Raw genomic sequence first — 27,496 nt, forward strand, 5'->3', positions numbered from 1 at the left:
GTGTCTTTTGCAAAGATGCTTAGCTTGCTAGCTGTTACCAAAGGAATCTTAGGAAAAATCGGAATTAGGTGAATTTCTCCTATAAATTTGATTGTTGGAGGCAATAAATGCACATAGGTAAGATGGTTTTTTTTTTTTTTTTTTTTAAACACAAATTACACCTGACAGTTTTTCTTTTTCCACCTTCACCTCTCCTTCACACATTATTTCTAAAGATACAGTGCTAGTCAGCATTCATTTCAACATTTTCCTTTCATAACCAGTTACAGGTTCAACATTATTTAATTGGCTGCCTTTTTTAAACTTGTTTTGATTGCTTCAGTTGATAGTTACAGATTTCTGTTATGTCATGGAGTGCATGTATTATTTGGAAATAGTCCATCAGCATCAGCACAACAAAGTTGCAGTCATTTTGAACTCAGTTAAGGGGACGAAATCTCTTATAATGATTTTTAACAGCTGAATATTTATTTCTTTTCACTTCTGTTTTTCTAGCCTCTGGGCAGGATTACCTCGAAATGTGAATGTCAAAATTAGCATTTAATACACTATTTTCTAATGAATATTAAAAGAAAAAAACACAAGGCACAAGAAATGTTAGCAAGCCAAAGATGTCTGCTCACTTTCTGCTTTAATTTTTTCATCACCATTTAAAGTTTTATCATATTTAATTATCTTTGCTATTTTCCAGGTAAAATAATGATAATGAAAAGATTTTATTTGAAGACAGTGCATTTTTATTGGGGGAGATTGAAGTTTATCATTAATTGATATATTTCAGTATAGATCAAACATTCATAATTGCAGCCCTCTTAAACGAATATTTCTTGCCTCTGACATGAATATAGTGCTCAAAGATCCAGACAGCAATCCATACAGCTTACTTGATAATACAGAATCAGATCAGACTGCAGACACTGATGCCAGCGAGTCTCATCACAGTACTAACCGTCGTAGGCGGTCTCGTAGACGAAGGACTGATGAAGATGCTGTTCTGATGGATGGAATGACTGAATCTGATACAGCCTCAGTTAATGAAAATGGGCTAGGTATGTAAGCACTTAGGGAAAAGATATATATATATATATATATACACACACACACACACACACCCCCACCCACCCACACACACACGTATATAACTGTATACTATTTGTTAGTGATGAAGCTTTTTTCAAAGAAAGTATGCAATTCACAAATTGACTTCCTCTTGGTGTTTACTTTGAACAAGGTAGATAGCTTTTTTGTCTGTCTTAAATGTTTAGTTCTCAGATTTGTTAGAGCCAAATTATTTGAAACTTGGAGGGTTAAAGTGCCCTTTGATGCCATTAAATCAATACAAATATTCAAACTGCAGGGTACTTAGTGCTTTTATTGTCCCCAAACTAAAATCAGGCTTTCATCATGCCTCTTTTAAAATAATTATAAATGACACTAGTAAAGGTATATATATATATATATATATATATATATATATACACCAAGAGTAGGCATTAATTTTCAAGGGCTAAAATGTCAACTTCAGTATAAACCAAACTGTACTAGAGAAGAAATTGGTGTCCCTGAATGATGGCAGTTTAAGTCTGAGAGTTTGTTTTATGTGAGTTAAAACCCTCTTAATTTCCAGATGATAATTCCATTTTTAATCCATTTGGAGTGCTGAAAGCTACAAAAACCTATTTCCTGTCAGTAAACATTTATTGTTTTATTTTTGGTGTTTAAAGTTTCTCTTTCCCCTTCTTTAAATCTTTGAAGGAAAGAAGGTTTTTTGTTTGTTTTGTTTGTTTTTGTCAGAATAGTTCATGGTAAACTTTGCAATTACAGATGATAGTGAAAAAAAACCCCAGCGACGCAATCGTAGCCGCAGGCGTCGCTTCAGGGGTCAGGCAGAAGATAGACAGCCAGGTAACTTGAGTGGACCTGTTGACAACATCAGGTCACAAGCATGAAAAAAATGTCATATGCCTGCTTTCTAAATATATTATACTTACATGTACACGTGTGCATATACGTTCAAAATTTGCATTGCATAAGTTGTTTATTCAACTAATAAGACTACTACTATTAAGAAAATGCATTCTTCCTTCACAGCGTAAGCGTTAGTAACTTGTCTAATTGAACTAATGTTGTGTCTCAGTTGTTTACATGGGAATACTGTTGAGAAGACCATTTGGTTCACTTGGCAGCTTCTTCACACTTGAGATGGGGCCTGCCATCCCAGGGGCTTTGTTGTAGATTGTGATTGAGGTTGATTGGCAAAACTGGGCAGCTTTTGCATGGTGCCTGCTTACTATATCTGAATTCAGCACCTCATTTTTGTGGGAGTTGTAATACCCACAGTTAAAAAAAAAAGTATAAAAGAAAAATACTTGAAAGTGTCTTTCACCTAATAAGAGGAATGCATGTTATGTTTTTGTTTGTTTACTGTAGTGTGATGCCTTTTACACCTACTAACTATTCAAATTAATAGTACTTACTTAGTTTTAGAATGTTTATTTTATGTAGTCATGAATTTTTGACTTTAAAGAAACTTGTTTGCTGTGTCTATTATTTTGAACATAATTCCATTTCCTGTGTACAGAGAATCACATGTATATTCACAATGAAGAAATTGTGTGCACCAGAAATAAACCCCTTTCAAACAAATCAATTTTTGCATTCTTTCCAAAACCAGTTCTTTCATGTGTTTTCCCCAAATAAAAATGTAAATTCTGGCTTCTTTACTATTTTAAATTTAGTGGTTATAGAGACATTTGGTAAAACTGGTTAAGGGAATTAGTTCCCATCTCTGAAAGTTCATGTTTTAAAGATAGTTGGAAATTTTTAGAGCAATTAAATATTAAGTGTCCAGAAAAAATCTGTTTTCCTTTCCCTTGTATCCTCCCCTCCTCTAATGTTGAGAATATATTTTAGGCCTGGGCTTGGTAGCTCACACCTGCGATCCTAGCAGTTTGGGAGGCCAAGGTAGGAGGATTGCTTGAGCTCAGGAATTTGAGACCAGCTTGGGCAGCGTAGTGGGATCCTGTGTAAAAATACAAAAACTAGCTGGGTGTGGTAGTGCACACCTTTTGCACCAGCTACTCTGGAGGCTTAGGCTGGAGGTGGAAGCTGCAGTCAATAGTGATTGTGCCACAGCATCCAGCCTGGATGACAGAGTGAGACCCAGTCTCAAAAAAAAGAGAAATGTTTTAGATGAAGAGATTTATTTCATTTGTTTGAAGATGACATAGCAGTGAATACATTATCTGGCCCTACTTTATAAACAAGAAAATTCAGGATACCCATATGGGCTTAATGTAGGATATATTAGATTTATTAACTAGATGTATGGTGGTTTATTACCAAGTCAACAGGCATAAAAGGAGTAATAGTGGGGTTTGTTGGAGAAGAGGCAAAAATTTCTGTATGTATTAATTGCAACTTGAGTAGTTTGGAGGTTTCAACAATACTACAATGATTTGTCTTCCATGCTGCATCTGTTCCTATTTTACTTCTGCTTGGGATTCCTAGTTTTTCTCTTTTAAAACTCCTTGCACTCCCTAGCTTGCCCCTTCTCCCAAGACAGGGTGGATGAAACAAGCACAAAACTGTTACCCTTGATCCTGGCAGCAGTTGTAGGGGCAACCTCCCTTCCAAAGTTAATACCAACATTCTCTTTTAAACACTCACTTAATTTGATCTCATCTGCTCAAAATTTCTTGTTGCTCTTGGTGTAAATTAAGCTTTGACTATTCTTTGCCACACTTTGAATGTGACACTACACACTTGTGTCCAGTTGATTAACTTGGACCCTTTAGAGGCAGTTCTAGAGTCCAAGTCATCACACAAATTGCCTGTATTTTTTCTAGATATTATTAATCTGTATTGGACTTGTAAGGGGCTTGTATTATAAGGACTGGCTATAAACAGGGTTTTATTTGAATTGACAGGTTTCTTTTGGCTTCATTTTATTTGAGTAGGGGATATTCCAGCTAAGTGCTTGTTAATTTAGTTGATAACTCAATTACATTAGTTGATAACTACAATATATTATTCTGTTTCTGTACACAGTGGATGAAGGGTTCTAGGAATTGTTTAAACGTGTTAGGTTGGTGAGTTTTTGCACCTACCCGAAAATGGCAAAAACCACAATTACTTTTGCAGCAACCTAATTTACCAGCAGGGTTTCCAATTAGATGAGTTTTCCTAGGTGTCACTGAGGGCTGAACTTGGAAACAGTACATTTGCTATGCTGTTCCCCACACTGGCTAGAATTGTTCTTATAGTGGGTTTGCTACCATGTATGCAGACATAAAGTGGATTATGACAATAGCCCTGCTCCTGATATTATAAACTCGTTAATGTGGTTGTAAACATATTAGCAATAAATTTAAATAATTTAAAAAGCTTTAAGATGAGCATACTGAGTTTCTTCCAGTTTGGAAGGAAAGTCAGTTTCCAGATTTGAGACATGTTTAGTGGTTTTCTAGTTAAATGATGTATTTAAGTTCTGAAAGAGGTTGTTTCTTTATGATTTTAACAGATTTAATAGTTGTAGAAAGTTCTTGGATCTTAAAAAGTGTTAGCATGTTAATTCATAATTAGGAAACATAAATTGTAAATATTATCCAGCTTTTTATTATACCAGAATGATTTAGTTGTTTTCATAGAATGTATACTTTATGGACCAATTCTCCCCATACGTAGTGACTTTAAATAAATAATTTTACCTGAGTTTGTATTTACATAATTAACTTGCTCCCGTAATTTAAAAGAGAAACTGTGCTTTTACATATCAGCGATTTTCTAAAACAGTTTGTGATAGAAAATAAAGGGTTGATCTTTTGATATTTCTTAAAACCAGTGAATTCTAAGTTTCAATTCTTTTGTTTTTGAGACAGTTTCGATCTTGTTGCCCAGGCTGGAGGGCAGTGTGGCAGATATTGGCTCAGTGCAACCTCTAACTCCCGGGTTTAAGTGATTCTTTCGCTTCAGCCTCCCAAGTTGCTTGAATTAACAGGCATGTGCCACCACGCCCAGCTAATTTTGCATTGTTAGAGACCAGGTTTCAACATGTTGGTCAGGCTGGTCTCAAAACTCCTGACCTCAGGACCATCCTGGCCTCCCAAAGTGCTGGATTTATAGGTGTGAGCCACCACGCCCAGCCCTAAGTTTCAATTCTTGAAGAGAAAGTGCTGAGGTATAAAATGTCAGCCCACATACTGTAGAACATAGTTCATTTGTTGAAGTTCGGTTGATAGTAGGGTGTTGGCTTGAGTTTAGTTTTTCCTAATCCACTACTGCCATTTGTTTGCATGCATTTCAGACAGTCCCTACGAAGACTGGCAGAGCGGGTGTGGGAGGGATGTCATTGATTACACTCTGAACCTTTTCCCACTCTAATCACTGTCCACATCTTTAAGGTGGTGTCTTTCATCTTCAGGTTGCTTAAAGTTTGTTATTTTAATCACACAATCGTTTTTAGTGTGAAACGTTAAAATAGAACCATAGAATAAACCACACTTGGATATTTTAATTGTGCTTTTTTAAAACAAAAAACTATTTTTGTATCTGATGAAATTTTCAAATTTATCCATGATTTACACCACATTTGCCTCATTTACCCTCACTGATTATTGCAAACACTGGGCTTAGAACACTGCATTCGTACCTCCTTTTCCTGGTTGTGGGGTTCTCTACAGACTTCGTTCCGCAACCTTAGGTTCAACCAGAAACAAATAGCTGGATTCTTGGGAAAGAGGACTTTAATCTAGACTTCCTCAATCTCAAATTGAAATTTTCTTCAGCCCAAAAGCCCAGGCAGATTTTTCAAGCTTTGTTTTTGGTTGGAGGCGATACCCAGCTTAAGAAAATTTTGACACTGGGTGACCCACCACTAGTTTAATAGTGAAATTACTCTTTAGCCATAAACTTTAGAAATATTTTTTTCAACACCTGTAATTTTTTTCTCATCTTTAACAGTCACAGTTGCAGATTATATTTCTAGAGCTGAGTCTCAGAGCAGACAAAGAAACCTCCCAAGGGAAACTTTGGCTAAAAACAAGAAAGAAATGGTAAGGAGAATTTAACCTGTAGGTTTTTTAATTTTTGGTATGGTTTAGCTTTATTTTTTTTTTTTTTACTACTATTACTGTGTGATCACTTGTTTCCACAAGTAGACAATATTATTTTAGTTAAAGACTCTTGAATTTGTTCTTGGCCCCACGTAACTAAAGATATGCATGCTTGAGCCTGAAATACTTTTTAGGTAGAACTTCAAATAGCATTTATAAAATTCAGTCTGCCCAAAGATATTGGGCAGAGAGACTATTGCTTAATTCAGGAGCAATAGGCTATATACGTCTTCCCATTGATGGATATAGACCTTTTAAATTTAGTTCTTTTAAATGCTTTAAGGTATTTAATATGTAAATGATTTTTCAAAAAAAGGTGAGTAGTTATTTGTTTTATTTAGTATTAACTGTTTATGTGATTTACATGGTGAGCTTTCCAGGGTTTTAAAAGTAGGTACAGTTTTTATTAGACAGTACAGATGTTTTGTGTGGTTTGGGCACTGCTAAGAGATACGAAGTTGAAAGACCCATAGAGTGGAATACTTTGCTATTTGTTTTGAATTTTAAAGACGTTTTAATACTTTGATCCATTGTGGCGTATGAAACTGAAAGTTTTGATTAGCTAATTAATGTTTATGTAGCTGTTTTCCTCCTCAGCTATAGATTTCATTTATAAAGAAGTTGAAAAAGTTGTCTCCCTTTGGCAGGCAAAAGATGTGATTGAAGAGCATGGTCCTTCAGAAAAGGCAATAAATGGCCCAACTAGTGCTTCTGGCGATGACATTGCTAAGCTGCAGCGCACTCCAGGAGAAGAAAAGATTAATAACCTAAAAGAAGAAAACACTCAAGAAGCAGCAGTCCTGAATGGTGTTTCATAAACTGAAGACGTTCCTAGTTTACAGTTCTTTTTCATTACATTTACAATAGTGCTTGTACAAGCTTGCCAAAGATAGAGTATGGATCGCCAGTCTTGACATCGCACTTTCAGTTCCTCCATTTGGAATTCAAAAAGGGGAGGGATCCTGAGGAAATCATATGTTAAACATAACTTTGACACCTACTGTGTTATAAAATATATCATCAGATGTGCCTTGAGAATAGTATATGTAACATTAAAAAAAAGTTGCTGGCTATAGGAAAAAATGTTATTTTGTTTTCAAAATATGGCAGAGATGGGGGGTGGTGGGTGGGGGGGATCCCTAACGTAATATTCTTTATGAAAGCATTAGCTGCTTTTGTTACATTTTTAATATGCAACCACTTCTTCACCCGAGGAGAACTAGAATGAAATGCAGTCTACAATATTTTGCACTGAACTGTAATTTCTTCATTAGTTTAGTCTGGAAACTGGTCTGTTTTAATGTGTTTTTTAAATGCTGTATGTAGAGGAAAATCTGCAGACCACTGGAATACATTTGTTAAACTCTAATCTGCAGGGACACTGGGTGATATTTGGCAGTGACTGTTCTACCTTGAGGCTTTGTTTGGTTTATTTATTAAAAGTGTACAGTATTTAAAAATCAAACATAGCTTTAGTTAAAACACTAAGCGGAATTAGTCATGTCCATTCAGACATAACCTGAACTACTGAAAAGATCAATTTCCAGAAGGTTTATTCTGTATAAACTACATGTTAGTCTTCAGTAGAATATCTTTTTTTTTTTTTTTTTTTTTTTCTTTTGGTTGTTTGATGTGCAATATGTTTTTGTATGCAGGTAGTAAATAAACTTTGATCTTCCATTTGCTGATTTTTTTTTTTTTAACTTTCTACTTTTTACACCAATTGTTGCAAAGTAGTTGGAGCTATTTGTAGGCTTAGGATAAGCCTATGCTTTGCTTTTTAAAGAGCAAAGTATAGGATAGTATACTTTGCTTTTTAAATGCTATTTATGAGCAAGTATAAATGCTTTTTAAAAAGCAAAGTATACTATCCTATAGTATATAATATATAGGATAGTATACTTTGCTTTTTAAAAAGCATTTATACTTGCTCATAAATAGCATTAAAATTCAGTTGGCTATTTAATCATTTTTTAAGAATCCTCTGAAATCTTAACACAAGTTTAGGCTGTTAGATGCATAGCTAATTAATAATAATACATGTGATACTAGGGGAAAAAAACTAAATTCTAATCAAAGGCAACTTTGGACGACAATGGCAGGTAGCAGGTATGACAAGCAATTTTTAATAGGCCAATGATTTGCTTCATTTTCAAGTAACTTATTTTGAAGGCTCTCATACCCGTGACTGAGAATTACTAAACTTTAGGTATATATTTTAGCCAGAGCTTAATTTCATGAAGATAACATGAAGTCTGTTTTAGAGAACAATGGTACAATAATTAGTACGGCTAATTGTGAGGTCAAGTCAAATAATTGTTACATAGGTGGTTCCACATTACATGGACCACTGAGGAAGCGTGACGCCCTTTTATTCGGCATATGAAAGTATTTTTTGTGTGCAGTTTGTTAATTTTTTAATGTGCATAAAAATTATTTTAATTTATATGATGTGAAAGATAAGGATATAGTTTAAAATGTAAAATTTGCCAGGTCAATGTATATAACCCTATCCCTCAGATTTATTCTAATTAAGGTTAAAATGTGGTTGTGTTAAAAGTTTTTTCCTAAGGCCTTCTAATTGTTTTTTTGGCAACACAATTTTAAAGGTGTGAGCAGTGCAACTCCTGTCCTTGATATATAAAAGGCATCAAGTAATTTGATAAAAATTTACCCACAGATGTCTTTTTTAAAATCGAAAAAAGCTAGGAACAGGTTTAAATTGCCTGAGTTCTCTTGCATAATTGGGTTAAAAATTATAAGATATCAGAAGAATTTTAATGCCAAAATTTGGCAAATGTTGTAAAGGAAAAAAAAAATGACTTTTCATTTTCTCCCACGTAGAATAGTCAGATACACTAAAACCCCTTTTCCATAAGGATTGTGTCAGTGGGAATGGAATAATCAAAAAGCGTGAGGATAGCTCATCCAGTTCTTCATACTAGCAATAAATAACCACACGAAATTCATTACTTTACAAATGACTAAACCCCATGTCATGTCCTTTAAAAAAATACAGATACTGCAGAATTGTGATAAACATGCATGTGTTTATTTTAGAGCCCACTCCCCAGAGCGTAGCCATGTTTAATTCAGGTATCCTTCTCAGTGTATTTGAGAGGGGTTTGTCTTGGTGGTGGCTATCCTTGTTAGGCGAGATGATGCTATGGGAAGAACTTGGCCAGTACACACTGAACAACCCCACACCAAAAGCATTCTGTAGCCAGGGCGGTAGCTCATGCCTCTGGGTCTAGCTACTCAGGAGCCTGAGGCAGGAGCATCCTTTGAGCTCGGAAGTTCTGGGTCAGTGAGACCCTGTCTCTTTAAAGAGAAGAAAAAAGTATTCTGGAAGATACTGTGCAGTTCCAACAATGTTTCAGCATATATATATGAATTCATGACACCTGAACTGAATCATGCAGTAGCAGCTGAGATTATATGGCAGCAAAAATGACCTGCTTTTCCTGAAACTGGAAGCCCTAGGATTCTTGGTTTAGGCGTCACCTTTGTTAAACCTTAAAGGGGCCTAAAATTTGTATAAAATGGTGTCTCTCTGGTAACACTTAAGACATAATTGGCGAAAGTATACTAAGAATATGCAAATCTTCATTTTGAAATAATCATGTATTTTAACGTGGAATTAGAAGCAGCACATCAAACTGGTGAGTTCACGGAAACTTAGCTGCTGCTGGGTTCCATTGCTGCTGTGCTGTCAACGTGTTTTAGTAGCTGCTGTTAGCTGTGTGCCTAGTGTTTTGTAACCTAAGGAGGGTCTTAAGCTGGTATGTTAACTAAATCTTGGATTGAGAAATAGTGCCATTTGTATCCTCTGCAAACAGATTTACACTTTTGAGGCTCAAACCAACTAGTGGTTTCATAGGCTGTTGTTTAAGGACAGGTAAAATTGGCAAACAGGCTGTCTAGGGACGTCATGTCCAGGGGCAGATGACTGGTGGTTAAGAATGACAGTAAAGGAAAATTACACCTGGATTTTCTTCTGGAAGCTAACTTGGAATTGAACTCAAATCTAGTTTTGGCAAATTCCCAAAGAAAAGGATGTTTGTTATTGTCTCAGTCTTCCTGTCTTTGCTACAGTTTGGATCCTCTCTATTTTGTCATAAAAATATCTGTCTGCTATAGTGAATTTGCTAGGCACCCCCCTTTTAAATTTTAGTTCTTTATTAGAACGTGTACTTAAACGGACTGTAGCTGCTCATAACTCATGTTAATCTATGATAGTATTTGGTTTTATTTCAGGAGCTTTTGAAATAAAGCAGTAACTGCAGTCTGCTGTAGTCAGACTTGGCAAGTGGTGGTAACTTAAAACCGATGTATGTTCATTAGATAGAACAGGAAATTACCACTTTTGTGGGTCAAAAATGATCAACTACTAGCAATTTCCTATGGTTCAATCTAATTACAAATTTTTAAAAAGACCTATCAGTGTGGATTCAGGATCATCTGTATCTTCTGTACTATTATTTCCAGTACTGAGGCGAGGTACAGAAAAATTCTCCTGGAAAAACTATACTACAGTTTTGTAAGATGCTTTCCCACAGTCCATTTGTTTATTTCTTCCTTTGGTAACTCAAAAAGATGCTTTAAGTCATGTGTCCTCAAACTTTTTACACGGGGCCAGTTCACTGTCCCTCAGACTGTTGGAGGGCCGCCACATACTGTGCTCTCACTGACCACCAATGAAAGAGGTGCCCCTTCCTGAAGCGCGGCGGGGTGGGGGTGGGGGGCGGATAAATGGCCTCAGGGGGTCGTCTGCTTTAAGTTAACAGTACAGAATTAGAAGCCGCTATTTTAGTTCTATTAACTTTTTCTGTTTTCAATTATATCCAACCAGAGAGGGCTGCACTAGTTGGTATTTTGAAGGCCCTTCCAATATTAATACAGTGTGAGTCTAGTCACATGTCAGACACTGGGTAACACCTAACCAAATGCTCAAGTATTCTCATAAGAAGTATGCTGAATGTAAGTGGTTTTTGTTTCACATATGTACCCATCCCATTTTCAACTACACTGAATGCATTCGGTAAGATACTCAAAGCAAGGACAAAGTAATTTTTCACTGAGTCTTAACAGCCCCAGTTAAGTATGCTACCTAATAGCTTCTTGAATTTCTTGGTATTTCAGTGACTGGTATTTTTTTTTTTTTGGCTAAGTTTTTACACATTTGTATCCTCTTAACTGGATTAACTGTAAAATGTACGTACTGATTTTTTAGTTTTAGAGACCATTTTCATTAAAAGTATTTTCCAGTAGCTTTTTCAGATAAACAATTTATTCTTAATTGTTGCCTGGTGCTTATATTTCAACCTCTTTAAGCTTCCCTTTTCAACTAACTAGCTGTCTTTGTTGTAAATGAAAATGCAAACATGTATTTGAAATTTCATTAATTGAAACAGCAGTAAGGTGGCAGCAAATGTTAACCGTAACAGATTACCTCGTACCACTGGACTGTTCTATTACTGGGTCAGGAGTAACAGGTGACACAGCACAGGAGCTCTTCAAATAGATTTCCTGTTGCTTTTTTCTTTCCTGGCAACTTTCATTTAAATATATCTTGTTGCTAAGGCAGTAGCTGGCTCTGAGCCAACAGATGGCACACCGAACAGCAGTCCAAAAACTAAAAGCAGAGCTTAGGTCATTCACGTTAACTGGTACTCACGGTTAACCGCTCCAGGATACTTTACATAACCAAAAACCTAGGAGAGCATTCTACATAGTGATTTTTTTACTTCGTTTACATCAAATTTACAGGTTTTTAAAATTAGTCTGTTCTTTGACATTGTTGAGCCATGTTCTAAATTTTCATATTAACATGTTTGGAGCATCATGTCCACTGAAAATGTGAACCTGCTACAAGCTTCTGAACTGTAAAACCTTTACAGGTTACTGTCAACAGAAAAATGCCTTATCCAATTTCTCATGATAGAGAGAACTCCGCATTCTAAAACCCCACTAACCCTTTAAGTGAAGCATTATGCCTATTTTTAGACATTTCTGATACAAGGTTTTCTGTATGGGAGGGTGTATATATTCAGTATACTGAATTTATTGAGCTTTCAGTGTAGCCGTATGTTAAGAAGACAGTTACCTAATTTTTCTCAGTTCTCACTGGTTTTCCATTTAAATGTTTCCGTAAGTACATAATTTGGAAAATACTTGATGGCCGGAGAACTAAAGGTGGGAAGAGAGTTAACTTCCAGGACCACCCATTATAGCTCACTTTTTACCAACAAAGCAGTTTTTATACAGCACTTAGGACTCACTTCTAATAACGTCAACTCAGGTGGCCAGTAAAGGCCGAAGGGAAGAGGCTTAAGTGACTCACCAAACTTCTGATACTCAGGTCTAATATGAAGGCTCTAGATAGGAATTCCCCACAAATTTCTAAGAGGACTAATATGAACACAGTGAACCTAATTCTAGTTTCACCAGCTGTGGGGCCTCAGAAACCATTTGCTCTGGACTTTCGTTTCCCTAGCCATAAATGTGGAGGAATCCTCAGAATTTCAAGTTGCTCCTGTATCCTTCCCTTTTACGGAGAAAGCCGGAGGCTCAAAGCTCAGATTTAGCTGGCTTTTGCAGTTTAACCTGCAATCTACCTCCCATTTCCTAAGTGTGTTTTCATGCCACCTTCTCCTTTGAAATAGATCTTGAAGCACCAATAAGACTCCAAGCTACACACGTAGAGACAAGTACCAGACTCAAATCTCAGTACCACCAAGGAAAACATGCTTAGGTTATCAGAATTGTGAAGGCTGTAGTACAAAAGCTAAGAGACTAGAACTCGGGATCTGAGAAAGATCAGCCTTTCTCAGCATGTCACCTTGGTGCTTCATCTTCCTAAGCTTCCATTTCCTCACATGTAAAACGCACTCATCATAACTAGTCTACTGAGATATAGGAAGACTACTTAGCACAGTGCTAGCACATTATAAGTACTCAATAAATGTTACAGATCAAGTTGTTTTTTTTTTTTTTTTTTTTGAGATGGAGTTTTGCTCGTTAGCCAGGCTGGAGTGCAATGGCGCGATCTCGGCTCACCGCAACCTCCGCCTCCTGAGTTCAGGCAATTCTCCTGCCTCAGCCTCCTGAGTAGCTGGGATTACAGGCACGCACCACCATGCCCAGCTAATTTTTTTTGTATTTTTTTTTTTTTTTAGAAGAGACGGGGTTTCACCATGTTGGCCAGGATGGTTAGATCTCTTGACCTCGTGATCCACCCACCTTGGCCTCCCAAAGTGCTGGGATTACAGGCTTGAGCCACCGCGCCCGGCCCCAGATCAAGTATTTTGTAAGAAAATAACAGAAGTTTTTTTTATGGATTGCATTTGCATCAATTACCTGCCGTGATCTAGAGCCCTCACAGGGACGACATTTAAATGTTCAGTTTGCCTAATAGCCTTCAATGAAGCACGGATTCTTCTACTTGAAAAAGGTAAGCCTAGAAAAAATTACATTGATGACTATGCAGGAAGAAATGTGCTCTGCTGTGCTGCTCAGTATTGAAGTGGCTTCCACTGTCTTAACACCTGTCTAAGAACAGGTATGCTATTTGCACTAAACACTCACGTATCTATACCTATTAAGTTAAACTTCCCTTTTTAGAGTTAATGCTTCATTGCCTGTAGGCATATTATCACTGTCTGTCTTTGAAAAATCTGCTTTTAAGTGAACTATTTCATAAACCTCTTGTTCAGAGAAACATTTTTTGATTTGTCCAATGGACTGAAATAAAAGGACAGTAAACCAAAATATAGTTGATCCTCATTAGTATAGGATTCCTTACTTGTGAATTTGCCTACTCACTAGAATTTATTTGTAACTCCAAAATCAACATCCTTTTCTGGTCATTTGTGAATATTTGCAGTGACAAAAAACTGCAGTCACTTCATGTGCACCAGGCAATGCTCTGCCATGTATCAGCTCTCACACCATAAACAGGTGTCCTTTTGGGGGTCTGTTTAGTGCCAGGTTTCATGATCGTGCTGTTTGTTGATTTTGCTGTTTTAAGATGGTTCCCAAGAATAGAAGTGAAGTGTGCTGCCTAGTGTTCTTTTTTTGCTGTTCTTTTTTTTTTCTGAGACGGAGTTCCGCTCTTGTTACCCAGGCTGGAGTGCAATGGCGCGATCTCGGCTCACTGCAACCTCCGCCTCCCGGGTTCAGGCAATTCTCCTGCCTCAGCCTCCTGAGTAGCTGAGATTACAGGCATGTGCCACCATGGCCAGCTAATTTTTTTGTATTTTTAGTAGAGACGGGGTTTCACCATGTTGACCAGGATGGTCTCGATCTCTTGACCTCGTGATCCATCCGCCTTGGCCTCCCAAAGTGCTCGGATTACACCTAGTGTTCTTAAATGCAAAGAAGGCCGTGATGTGCCCAGCATGAGTTAGTTACAGTGCTGTTGGCTGTGAATTCAGTTAATGAAATACTCCTAAAGGTGTTTTCAAGCAGAAACATGTAGATGAAGGTTACATACTGACTAGCAGACAAAACTGTGACAAAAAGGTCAAAGAATCTAATTCTCGTAGGAACTTGTTACTTATTTGCGACTTCAGTGTTCACAACCGCCTTAAAAAACAGAATTACCACAAACAAGAACCAACTATAGCTTCCCGTCTGCTTGTCCCTGGAAATAAAAGAATTCATCCTGTATAAAAGCCTTAGAAGCTGGTGCTTCATCATACACTAAATCATAACAGACTCCATCAGATTTTAAACAAGAGTATAGGATGGAAAACACAAAGAGCAGATATACCTTTAAGAGGAAGATAAATATTACCTCGACTACTTTTTAACCTCAAGAGTCCTTGTATCCTCCATTAATAACTAAGAACCTTATGATGATTTAAGGACGTTTAGATGGTAGGTAGTATACTTTACCAATCAGAGCTACACATAACAACTCCTGCTGGGAAATACAAATTTATATCAGATGTTTTATACAGGTCCTCTAGTTAAGATCCTTATATATTTTATGTTAGATGAACCATAAGTAATCTGCCTTTAAACATCATTTACATTTATTAGTGTATATATAAATTAACAGTCCAAATGGAATATTTTGATATTGACATTTCATTTTGCTAACAGTGTTTAAGCTTAATCGTAACAATTATAGAATTTTGATTGTCAAGAAATAGCCAACTGAAGGAATAATTTCTAAATGGTCAGTACCTTTAAAGGGCTAGCTGAATACAAAGTAAATACTTCTCATGCCTGTAATCCAAGCACTTTGGGAGGCTGAGGTGGGAGGATTGCTTGAGCCCAGGAGGCTGAGGCTGCAATGAGCTGTGATTGTGCCAGACCTGTACTCTGAAATCTTTATACTATTTTTAATGTATGAAATACTCTGTTTATTAATATATGTATGTAAATAGAATACATACACACCCACCCACACCCCTAGGTCAATTTCTTAGGTCTAAGTTGTGGCTAAATTCACTTTTAAATACAAGGTTCCAAGTATCCAAGTTGCTGGGCCAGTTGTCTGTACCTGGAACAGCCTTTTTTTTTTTTAAAAAAACCTCTTAAGACCCCCTACTTGACCAGCTTGAGTGAATTTCTATCATACTATTTATCACAGTCCAATGACCAGTTTATTGGCCTCCCATTAAAGTGGGGGCTCCCTGAGAGCAAGGACTGTCATCTTCACTTTGCCTTGAAGAGTAGACATAGTTCCCAAATCATCTGCTAAATGAGGAATGAACAATATTAATCTTCAAATGGTGTGTCTGCCCATAATTAATATGCAAATATTCTAAACTATAGTCTAATTTAAAATCCCCATGTTTAAACAAAAATTATACCAAGGCTTTGAGATTTAGCTTGTGCTAAATCATTTTTTAAAACTGTAACTCTAAGGCATTTTATTATAAAAAGTTAATACTCATATACATAAAGTAATATGTACTTAAAATTCATGATACATTTACTTCATTTTTTAGCTTGACCTTCTAGTAGATCCTTAGCTTCATTTATTTTGGCTGCTATATAAGGAGATCCTCCTATAGGAAGAAAGAAAAAAGAACAGTCACAATACGGATTCTCGATTTCTGCCTGATAAAAAGACACTCTTGTTTCAAGGACTCCAGTGCTTATCTGAGGTAGAAATAGCAGAAATGGTGTTTTTAATTTTAAAAAAATAACCTTGACACTGCAACTGGATGACCAGATGGGAAACGAAGAAACTTATATGGGAGAGATTTCTACAAAAATGACACCTTTTTAGAAAGCTTAAACTGATAGAAAAAGTATTTCTATAACATATATTAGATACATATGTATATGCCTTTGAAATGGCGTTAGCCTATTCATGATTACAGGTCATGAGTGAACATCAATTGTACCATGTTAATACCATGATATTCTCAGGGGCTTCTGAGCTCTGAGTTTACTGGAAGGATGTTTGCTTTACATTCTTTTACTGTCCAGTTTTTCTTTTCCTATTATCTACTGTCTCTTCACAATGTCATCTGCAGCTGCTATCCTATGAATCTGCTGGAGGAGTGATTCTCAAAGTGTGGTCCTAAGACCAGCAAGAAGTAACAGCAGCAAATTTAGTATACGTGTATATTTTTGGGGCTCCACTGCAGACCTACTGAATCAGAAGCCCTCTATATAATACAAGCTAAATTTCATAAAAGAGACTGTGAAGTCAGATGTTGAACAATTAAAACCCTGTTTAAACTGTCAAAACCCTCTTTATTAATGAAAGCTCTCTTCTTTATAAGCAAAAGGATATGCACATTAAAACATGAATTCTGTGGTCTATTTTTTGGTATTCAAAGGAATTCTTTCTTGCTTTTCTTCAGCACAGCCAAGGCTGCTTAGAAGTGCATCAGAAACAAATAAATAAAACCCGTAAGTTTCTATCTAGGTAATCTCCATTTGAAGGTATCCAAAATGGATGAGGAAAAATTACATTTTAGTTTTACTGAAATTTAGCATTTTAATTATAATTAAATGTAGGCCCCAAACCCCACAAAACATATTAACAGTAGCACTTACATCTGCTCATTCTGTAAATAAAAGTTTGCACTCAATTTCTTTTAAGACACCAAAAATGTCTCCAGCCTAGGAGACAATACTTACACACAGATTTAGGTGTTTTCCTTCTAAAAGCCAGGAATTTGAGATAAAATTATTCCATTAGTAACAAGTCACACCCAACAACATCTACAACAAAAATTTAATGACTACTCACCTTTGTCAGGATGATTTAAAAGCATAATTCGTCGATGAGCATCTCTTATTTTCCCTTTATTGGCAGTAGGGCTAATTAAAAAAAAGTATTTACTTCAGCCTACTTCTGCATCACATAAAAAAAAAACACTATACATAAAGGCCAATTAAAGACATGTGTAACTGGTAAATTAACAGTATGAAAAGTGGTTTAGAAACCTCAACACACACAAAATGCACATCCTAAATTGGGGAACTAAATGTACTGAACTTGTAATATACATTACAACAGTCCTTTTATTGATAAGAAAAGCATGTTTAAGGATTTGAAAATGAAGGCAGATTTTTTGTTTTTAAATGAAGTCTCACTGTGTGGCCAGGCTGGAGTGCAGTGGCTTGATCTTGTTGGCTCACTGCAATCTCAGCCTCAGGTTCAAGTGATTCTCCTGCCTCAGCCCTCTGAGTAGCTGGGATTACAGGCATACACCACCACACCTGGCTAACTTTTGTAGAGAATTAGCCAGGTGTGGTGGTGTATGCCTGTTAGTAGAGATGGGTTTCGCCATGTTGGCCAGGCTGGTCTCCAACTCCTGACCTCAAGTAATACACCCGCCTCGGCCTCCCAAAGTGCCGGGATTACAGGGTGAGTCACCATGCCTGGCCAAAGGCAGAGTTTCACCACAAAAATGTCAGTTAACAGAGAACACTGAACACTGATAATCTGCTGAGGAGTCTATCTTTCAATAAATGGAAAAGTGCCTGTGTTTTAGCGAACACTCTAGGAAAAAAAAGTGCTTAAGTGCCAGTGTGACTTCTCATTTGAAGGAGTGTTAAGACCTTAAAAATAACATAAAAGGAACAGTACAGCTTCACTGACTAGAACTGATAATATCAATCTTCCTAGGACAAAATCCTCCATAAACCTCTCCTATTAAAGGACAGAAGGTCTTTCTTACATTTCCTCATGGCTCTAGAGTGGTAGAAAAATGCTAAAAATATTAGAGATTATTTTACCTTACACCTAGTATTAATGCTGCTTCCCGTTTTGTCATTTTGGGTTCAAACCCACCTCTGTAATAGCCACCACTGAAGGCCTGAAAGAAGAAATGCATTTGTAAAGAAAGGTTAATAGAAGAAACGAAGTTGCTTTAAAAAAAAAGTGTGGAATGTTCACAGAACCAGAAGAAAAACTGACACATCAGAGGACTTTAAGTGCAATTCCCGAGGCATTTTAGCTAAAGCTAAATAAAGCTTATAAATAAATAGCAACTAGTATTTTAATGATTAAACAGATCCATTTTTTTTTCCAGCCAATATGAACTACCTTAGAAATATAAGACAAAAGAAAAAAAAGTATCTGAAAGCCAGCTCTTCCAGGAGTAAAGGAAAGATAGTTCCAAATTAGCCATATTATAGATAAAAGTCTGCACGAAGTGCCTCAGGAACAGGACGTGGAGGTCTTTTGAGACAAGAGATTCAAGGGTATTTGTAGTAAGACTTTAAGATATAGATACAGAAAATACCACTATGAGGTCCTCTGAGCTTGCTATGTCAGAAATCATATTGGTAAAGCCTACAATCATTCCATTCTGTTACACTTAATGACAACATAAATATTCAACAGGCTATCACAGCCCAATCTATTCTTAACTGTGACCACAGAGGGTATGACCGTAACATCAGGTCAAACCCTATAGCATAATTAACTACAGTATGATGTTTGGGAGTGCCAGAGCCACATGGTAAGATCGGATCACGTTAGAATCTTACATCCTTGTGTGTGTGTGATGCAGATGAAGAAAAACAAGAGCATGTACAGATGATACTGAAGCTGACAGTATATGAAAAAGTGCTATTAACTTCCACAGGAAAGTCAGGTCTAGTGGGGTACTAGAATTGTCAATACCCCACCCAACTCTGTCGCATATAACATCTGATGTTTTAGGGTGGCACCATTACAAAGCTCAGAACTTCTCTACTCTCCTGTGGGAAGCAAGGAAAAGGGTCCAAAGCAATCACTTAGAGCTTCACGGATGTTTGGAAATGTACCCTTCCTCAAGTGTGGCTCTAGGTTTTAAACATAAGCAGCAAAGAATTGGCAAAAGTGTTCATTAAGTCTTACAGATTTTGGTAGACTTTGAAAAACTTGTTTTACTTGAGGCTCCATATGCTTCATGGCTTGCAAAACATAACGGCCTAAAACCAAAAGCAACAGAATAAGTAAACTAAATCTCCAATCTCTCCGACTTCACTTCCGCCCCCAAACCACAAACCAACCTGCAAATCCTGCAGCTGCAATGGTCAGTCCAACTGCTACCATTGTACTGGCCTGGTGAAGGGGAGAAGAGCGAACATTTACTTCTCTAATTCCCACCCTTTCTCATTTTGCCCATTCTCCCATCCCCCGGCTCATTACAAACTGCATTTTAATAGGAGGAGAAACATCTTTTTTTTTTTTTTTTTTTTTTTTTTTTTTAAAGAAATGGAGTTGCTTTGTTGCCTCGGCTAGTTTTTTTTTTTTTTTTTTTTTGAGACGGAGTTTCGCTCTTGTTACCCAGGCTGGAGTGCAATGGCGCGATCTCGGCTCACCGCAACCTCCGCCTCCTGCGTTCAGGCAATTCTCCTGCCTCAGCCTCCTGAGTAGCTGGGATTACAGGCACACGCCACCACGCCCAGCTAGTTTTTTGTATTTTTAGTAGAGACGGGGTTTCACCATGTTGACCAGGATGGTCTCGATCTCTTGACCTTGTGATCCACCCGCCTCGGCCTCCCAAAGTGCTGGGATTACAGGCTTGAGCCACCGCGCCCGGCGCCTAGGCTAGTCTTAAACTCCTGGCCTCAAGCAATCCTTCCACCTGGGCCTCCCAAAGTGCTAAGATTACAGGCCTAAGACACCACGCCTCGCTGAGAAACAACTTTTAAGGCGAAAATATTCTGCCTAACGATCCTTAAAACTGTATCTGTTCTACTCAATGCATTCAAGTCACCGGATTTATTACCACGGAAAAGAGGGCAAGTCGATTCGCTTATTTACCTCCACAACAGTGAAAAATACAATTCCCTCCCTTTGAGAACTTCTTTCATTCCCGGACAAATCAGGTCACATTAAAGTTCAATCCAAAGGAGTGGAAGTAAGGTTTCTGCTAGAGAAGGGAAAACTGCTCACAGGCGGCTCCCGTAAAATTCTGATGCCGCATTTTCAAGGCTACACGTGGGCTAGACCAGGAGACTAACGCCTTCGGCCCCGCCCTGCTGATTCCTCGTAAGAAAGGCCCGAATGCTTTCGGACGGGAGGGAGAAGACACCCGCCAGCGAGAGCCGAGGAGGGGACGCGGCGGCGCGCGGCCAGGGCGCGACCGTGTGTGAGGGCGAGGGCAGCTACAGTCAGACACGTTTCCGCTCATCTCCGGGTCCGCGACGGTCCCAGGGAAGCCGCGCCTCAGCGCCCAGGGCCCGGGGACGGCGAACCAGACGCCGGAGGGCCGCCCGAAAGCCAAGGCAGAAACACAGAGACCCACGGGCTGCGAGCCCAACAGGCCGTGCCCCGGCGAACAGCACGCGCCCGAGCCCGAGCCCTCCCGCCCCGAGCCCGCGAGCCGGCGGACGCCAAGGAGACCCGAGGCCGCACTCACCATGGCCTCCGCCGCGAGCCCGGCTCATTCCCGCGCAGAGGCCGCGGCCGCCGCCCGCACGCCGGGAGCAGAGCGACACCCCCGCGACCGCACGCACGACCCGCCGAGCACGCCCGCCCGACGCGACGCTGCCGGCGCTGCCGCAAACGAAGCCGCAAAACTGTCGTAAAAGGCGTCGCGGAGGAGACGGAGAGTCACGCCGGCGGCGGACGGGCGGAGATGGCGACTTCGGGTTGGTGGAAGGGTGGGCGGATCTCTTCCTTTCTCGGCGTTGGGGTGGGGCTTCGCGGTGTCTTCTGCCCTCTGCTCCCGGGCGGTGCGGGTGTGGAAACTCCTGCGGGGAAGGGCGCGGGCAGCCTTCCTCGGCACGGGTTTCTTTTCCTGCGTCCTGGCGCCTCGTTTTGCCTTTATTTGGTTGATGTTAATGACTGCCAAGGGTAGTGAAGTGACTTAAACTTGCTGTCACCAGTTTCCACCACGAACCCTAACAAATGGTTGTCACCCAGTGTGGGAAATGAGATGCCCAGAAAAACAAATGAAGCCAACCGCACTGTGTTTCAGGCGCTGCTCGGTAACATTTTTTTTTTAATTTGAAAGAACTTCATTGAAGGATGTGACTTGACAAGGCTTTCTGTGAATGTTTGGGTTTTCATTTTGTAGAATGGGATTAAAGACAGTTCACATTCTGTCTGAAAAGGGCTATTTTAAAAGTTTCCCCCTCACCAAAAATAAAAAGTAGGGCTGGATTTTGCTCTTACGTGGACATCAGTTTTATGTATCCGTACTTAAATGCTTGAGAAGAGAAAAATAATGGAGACAATTTTTTAAATGCAGTGTTTGCATGATCAAAATAAGTGTGGAATTACTTCCCACTTAGAATTTACACAGTATTAAAAATCTGTTTACATTGCTACGCAGTTCTGCTTTAATGAAGTGGTTAGTTATTAAACAAATATGCAAAATTTTTGGCTTTGTTTTCCTCATCTGTAAAAACAGTTTGCATTTGACAATCCAAGAGCTCTTCTAGCTCTAAAGATTTTGTAATATAATTTCTTGTCAACACATGATTTAAGGTGACATCCAGCACTAAGACACTAGCATTAAGTTTATAACTTTCTCTTTTGCCTCTCTTTTATCTAGTTTTTACCAAATAATTACAAAATGATCAAGTGAGGCATAAGACATTGGGAACAAATTGGCTAGAATGCTATCTGGAAAAATTTATTATGTGTACTTTTGGTATGTACAAACTATGGCATGCAGTTTTCTGGAGGAATAGATTTACAACAGAATCTAATTAGCTTTAACACTTTACAAAAGCCCAGATTCAGGAAATTGGGAGTGGCAACACAGAAAGACACTTGGTTGAGCTGGAGATAGCTCTGTTTTTAATGGCAGATGAAACTGGAGGGACCTGGCTCTGTCACTAGCACTGTGACTTGGACAAGTTATTTCTGATTGAGTTTCCTCATTTGTAAAATGAAGGTAGTGGTAACTACCTTGTGGAGTTTTTGTGACCATAGAGATTATGCACATACTGTGTTCTGCATGTGGTCGTCACTCAGTGTGGGACTGTTACGATGAGGGAAGCCATTATAAGTGCAAAGCCTTCCTGATTCTCATGATACCTCACTCAGGAATCTAAGTCGTGTTACCTCTTACCTACCTGTCAAGATCCTAGAAAGAGCTTTGAAAAGTAATCTTTTTAAATGTCCGTTGACTGATGAATGGATGATCATCCCTTGTTTCTTCTAGCTTCTGGCAGCTGCCAGCATTCCTTGACTCGTGACTGAATCACTGCAGTCTTGTAAGCCAGCATCTTGAATTCTCACTCTGCTCCATCTTTACATTGTCTTTCTCTTCTGTTTGTAAAATCTTCTTCTGGTTTCCTCTGAGAGGATACAAGTAATTGCGTTTATGGGCCATCGAGATAATCCAGGGTAATCTCCCCATCTCAAGATCCTTAACTTAATCATAGTTTCGAAGACTTCGCCATATAAGGTAACATTCACAGGTTCTAAGGATTAGGACATTGATATCTTTGGGGCACATTATTTACTATAGAAAGTAATAAAAGACAAAACAGGGGGTAGGGACAAAAGAATGAGAAAGGACTCAGGTACATCTTCTTAGTTTCTTGTCCCAAATTTATGAATCAGGTACATCACTTCTTGGAAAGAAGTAAGTGAGAGTCAAGAGCAGTAGCTGAGAGTGTTCTTGCACTGTGGCTTTCCAACAGGTTTTTGACTGTCATCCTTAGTAAGAAATACATTTTACACTGTGACCCAGGGAGAAAATACATATTTGCACACGCAAATATGCGTAGTAGAAGTGTATTTATGAGACAATACTTATCCTTTACTTCATGAAATGCATGCTAGTCTTTTCTGTTTCTTAAAAAGTAGGTGCTAGAAAACCTACTAAACTCACAGCCCACTAATTGGTCATTGCCTAAAGTTTGTAAATTATCACTCTGCAAAAATCCACATTTGTAACTATAATGCCAGGCAAATAAGGGGTTCCCACACCAGCTAAAAACCATGTGCCAGACATTCAGGCCAATAAGGGGTTCCCACACCAGCTAAAAACCATGTGCCAGACATTCTGCCAAATGCTTTACCTAGATGTTTCATTTCACTCTGTGAAAGTAACATTTACTCTGTTTTGCAGATGAGGCTATATTGCTAGAGGCATTTCACTTTTTTTCCCAGATCCTCTCTCTACCTTTTTATCACGTTCTGTGTTCCAGAGGAGCAGAAAAGATTAGGAGGTGACCTTAATGCACTTTATCAATGAGCAGCTCCCTCGTTTTCTGGCTTAGAGTTCATTTAGGTTTGTAGTCAGGAGATCACAAGGTAGGAGGAAAGTGATTTCATGGTTTTTATTTCTACCTCTTACTTTCTGGTGATTGCTGTAGGCTGACTGAATTGGTTTGCTGAAGAATACAGCTCCTACTGTATGCACGTGTTCTGGTAATTACTCCTGCCTCTCCCTCCTTCAGATTTAAGGGTCGTCATGCCTTTACTACTGGCCCCTACTGCCCTGCTAGTCACAGGGCACTTGAACATTTTCTGCTAGTTTCCCTTAATCCTGTCCACATCTTTGTAAACAGTCTTCTAAAATTTCCACTTGACTGTGGTCTGAATGTTTGTCTCCCCACAAATTAATATGTTGAAACCTAATAACCAATGCGATGGTACAAAGAGATGGGGCCTTTGGAAAGTGATTAGATCATAATGGTAGAGCTTTGTGAATAGGATTAGCACCCTCATAAAAGAGGCATGAGAGAGACCCTCATTCCTTCCACCCTGTGAGAACACCTTGAGAAGCAACTGTCTGTGAAACAGAAAGGGAGCCCTTGTCAGATGGATTCTGCCTTGGTCTTGGACTTAGAGTGAAAAGATGGCTGTCTATGAAGAAATGGGCCCTCATCAGACACCAAGTCAGTCAGCACCTTATTCTTAAACTTCCCCACCTTCCAGAACTCTGAGAAACACATTTTTGTGTTTATAAGCTACCAGTTTATGGTATTTTGTTATAGCAGCCAAGACTAAGGCAGTATACCATCTGTTTCCAACATGAATAGTGACTATTATGTTTGTGCTTTTTTTTTTTTCTTTTTGAGTTAAAGCCTTGCCCTGTTCCCCAGGCTGAAGTGCAGTGGCATGACAGTGGCCCCCTGCAGCCTCTAAGTCCTGGCCTCAAGCGATCCTCCCTTCTTAGTTTTCCAAGTTAAGGGGACTATAGGCAATGGCCACTGAGCCCAATTTGATGATGACTGTTATAAAAGGCCATTGTAATAATTCAAATGAGAAATGATGATAACAGTGGAGGTAGAGCAAAGGGGCTGGACTCTTGCTTATATATTTAAGGTCTAGCTGATAGAATTTGCTGATGGGTGAGATACATTGTGTGAGAGAAAGAGAGAAGTCAAGAATGTCTCCAAAGCTAGAGGCTTTAGCAACTGGAAGGACGGATTTGCTGCTGAATGGGGCTAGAAAAACTTCAGAAAGAGCAAGAAGCAGGAAGTGGAAGGCTTTTTCCATGTTCAGTTTGAAATGCCAATAAGATACAGTGTCGTTCAGTCGGCAATTGGACATACAGCTCTGGTGTCAAAAGAGAGGTTTGGGAGTCTTTAGCCCATGGGTGGTCTTTGAGGCCATGGAACAGATGAAGTCATCCTTTGCATGACTGGAGCAGAAAAAAGAGGAATAAGAACTGTGTTTTGGGATGCATCTGTGTTTGGAATTTGGGACATGAGGAAAAAACAGAAAATGATGTAATAGACTGAAAAAGGGTAGGCGTAAGCCAGGTAAGTGTAGTGTCTTGGTAGCCAAGTGAAGAAAGTGTTCAATGGAGGAAGTCATTAGCTGTGTCAAATGCTGCTAATATCCTTCTGAGGGAGAGCCTTTGGAAACAAAAAAGCAAGACAAGCAAACAAGTGTTGCTAGTAGTCAAATAATAAAAAGAATTGAGAATTGACTACCCGAGGTCATAGTCCTGAGACTTTCCGTGGTGTGATGGGAATGAAAGTTTGATTGGAGTGGGTTCAAAAGAGGATGGGAGGAGAGAGAGTGAAGATACAGGTTCTAAAAAATCGCTTTCAAGGAATTTTGCTGAAAAGGAAATTAGAGAAATGGGCAATATGAAAGGAGGAAGCAGTGTAAGGAGAGCTTTGTTTTTCTAAAAAATGCTAACAAGAATGAGCTTTGAGTAAGGTAGAAGAAATAAAAGCAGCCAGGTGCGGTGTCTTGCGCCTGTAATCGCAGCACTTTGGGAGGCTGAGGCAGGCAGATAATGAGGTCAGAGATCGAGGCCATCCTGGACAACACGGTAAAACCCCATCTCTACTAAAAATACAAAAATTAGCTGGGCGTGGTGACGCACCTGTAGTCCAAGGTACTCAGGAGGCTGAGGCAGGAGAATCACTTGAATCTGGGAGGCAGAGGTTGCAGTAAGGAGAGATTGCACCACTGCACTACAGCCTGGGTGACAGGGCAAGACTCTGTCTTAAAAAAGAAAGAGAAAAAAAGGAAGAAAGAAAGGAAAAGAGAAGCATGTTTATCTGTTATAAGAATGATCTTGGCCGGGCGCGGTGGCTCAAGCCTATAATCCCAGCAGTTTGGGAGGCCGAGGTGGGTGGATCACGAGGTCAAGAGATCGAGACCATCCTGGTCAACATAGTGAAACCCCGTCTCTACTAAAAATACAAAAAATTAGCTGGGCATGGTGGCACGTGCCTGTAATCCCAGCTACTCAGGAGGCTGAGGCAGGAGAATTGCCTGAACCCAGGGGGCGGAGGTTGCGGTGAGCCGAGATCGCGCCATTGCACTCCAGCCTGGGTAACAAGAGCGAAACTCCGTCTCCAAAAAAAAAAAAAAAAAAAAAAAGAATGATCTTATAGAGGAGAAAAATTGGAAAAATTTATTGAATTATGTAATTTAAGAATGTGAAGGAAATGTAGAGACCATATTTCCCCTGCAGTTTATTTTATAAATGAGGAAACAGGGCCTCAGAGTGGTTGACTGACTTTTCTAAATCCCTGACAGAGTCCAGTAATTGTTTGCCTTGCTGTTAGCTATCCAGAAGGTATGTTAGGGTCATAAAATTAGAAGGTCCTAGAATTGTCTTTGCCTATGTTTCCTTACTGCTCTTTCTAGGGATTATTCGATGTCTGGATTCGTGACATCTAAATTCCTCACTAGTAGCCATTTAAGCCGAGGAGATCTATCTTGTCTGGGCAGCTGTTCACATAGTGCTGAATAGAAAAGCCCCTTGTGTAAAACTGAATGGCACTTGGTAGATAATCCCTTCTTTCCCTTCTTCTTTGTTCTACCCATTTTTGTCTCTTCCTTCCCTCCTTTCTTTCTCTTTCTTTCTTTCTTTCTTTTCTTTTCTTTTTGAGATGGAGTTTCGCTCTGTTGTCAGGCTGGAGTACAGTGGCATGATCTCTGCTCACTGCAACCCCCACCTCGGGTTCAAGCAGTTCTTCTGCCTCAGCCTCTGATTAGCTGGGACTACAGGCATGCACCATCATGCCTGGCTGATTTTTGTATTTTTAGTAGAGACGAGGTTTCACCATATTGGCCAGGCTGGTCTCGAGCTCCTGACCTGGTGATTCACATGCCTCAACCTCCCAAAGTGCTGGGAATACAGGTGAGAGCCACCATGCCTGGCCTCTCTCCTTTCTTTCAACGATCCTGCCATCTTCTGACAATCTGCTGTGAAAAGAAAATAAAAACATGGGACCCCACACTACTACAAAAGAAAGAAATGAAGCTGAAAGCTGACTCATGCAAAAAGCTGACTCCTTTTGCTCCTCAGCAGATAGCTGCAGATACAAGGTTAAATATCTCCATAGGTACCTCCTCTATGTTCATCTTGTCTTTTGCAAAGCGTTGGTTAACTGCACATGAGACAAATGCATTGTTGACTCATCTCTTGCCTGCTCTTCTTCTCTTGCAATGTGTGGATTACCATACTTTCTCCTCCAGCCCATGTTTCCCCACTAAATATGGAAGCCCTCAAAATTATCTTTGGAGGATGGCATAG

The 27,496-nt window shown here is 39.1% G+C and overlaps 3 protein-coding genes across 12 annotated transcripts in view; 2 read left to right on the top strand and 1 right to left on the bottom strand.

Moving 5' to 3' along the window:
- Window positions 1-7,796, top strand: part of FXR1 (FMR1 autosomal homolog 1) — a 66,902-nt gene extending 59,106 nt beyond the window's left edge. For 2 of the 5 annotated variants that reach the window (XM_039478507.2, XM_039478509.2), the window contains 4 exons: window positions 849-1,049; window positions 1,825-1,905; window positions 5,962-6,053; window positions 6,761-7,796. In XM_039478507.2, the coding sequence (XP_039334441.1) occupies window positions 849-1,049; window positions 1,825-1,905; window positions 5,962-6,053; window positions 6,761-6,931 (545 nt within the window). In that variant the 3' untranslated portion in view covers window positions 6,932-7,796. The remainder of the gene's footprint in view (window positions 1-848; window positions 1,050-1,824; window positions 1,906-5,961; window positions 6,054-6,760) is intronic. The other 3 variants (XM_039478508.2, XM_039478510.2, XM_039478512.2) reach the window with 2 other exon arrangements.
- Window positions 7,797-9,143: 1,347 nt separating this feature from the next.
- On the bottom strand, window positions 9,144-21,028 carry DNAJC19 (DnaJ heat shock protein family (Hsp40) member C19). Of its 2 annotated transcripts, none has more exons than XM_039478514.2 (6): window positions 20,945-21,028; window positions 19,590-19,641; window positions 19,435-19,508; window positions 18,327-18,406; window positions 17,335-17,405; window positions 9,144-16,135 (listed from the first exon to the last, which is right to left on the bottom strand). In XM_039478514.2, the coding sequence occupies exons 1-6, from the start codon at window positions 20,945-20,947 to the stop codon at window positions 16,065-16,067; spliced, it is 351 nt and encodes a 116-aa protein (XP_039334448.1). In that variant the 5' UTR covers window positions 20,948-21,028; the 3' UTR covers window positions 9,144-16,064. The 2 variants fall into 2 exon arrangements, with proteins under 2 accessions (XP_039334448.1, XP_074260695.1); XM_074404594.1 differs by lacking the exon at window positions 20,945-21,028 and adding an exon at window positions 20,347-20,562.
- The window catches only part of LOC141585400 (uncharacterized), a 304,583-nt gene continuing 297,676 nt past the window's right edge, over window positions 20,590-27,496 (top strand). For 3 of the 5 annotated variants that reach the window (XM_074404593.1, XM_074404591.1, XM_074404592.1), the window contains exon 1: window positions 20,590-21,176. In XM_074404593.1, the coding sequence (XP_074260694.1) occupies window positions 20,590-21,176 (587 nt within the window). Of the gene's footprint in view, window positions 21,189-27,496 lie in introns of all 5 variants that reach the window. The other 2 variants (XR_012518840.1, XM_074404590.1) reach the window with 1 other exon arrangement.

The sequence above is a fragment of the Saimiri boliviensis genome, chromosome 8 (genome assembly GCF_048565385.1).
Source record: "Saimiri boliviensis isolate mSaiBol1 chromosome 8, mSaiBol1.pri, whole genome shotgun sequence".
Taxonomy (NCBI): domain Eukaryota; kingdom Metazoa; phylum Chordata; class Mammalia; order Primates; family Cebidae; genus Saimiri; species Saimiri boliviensis.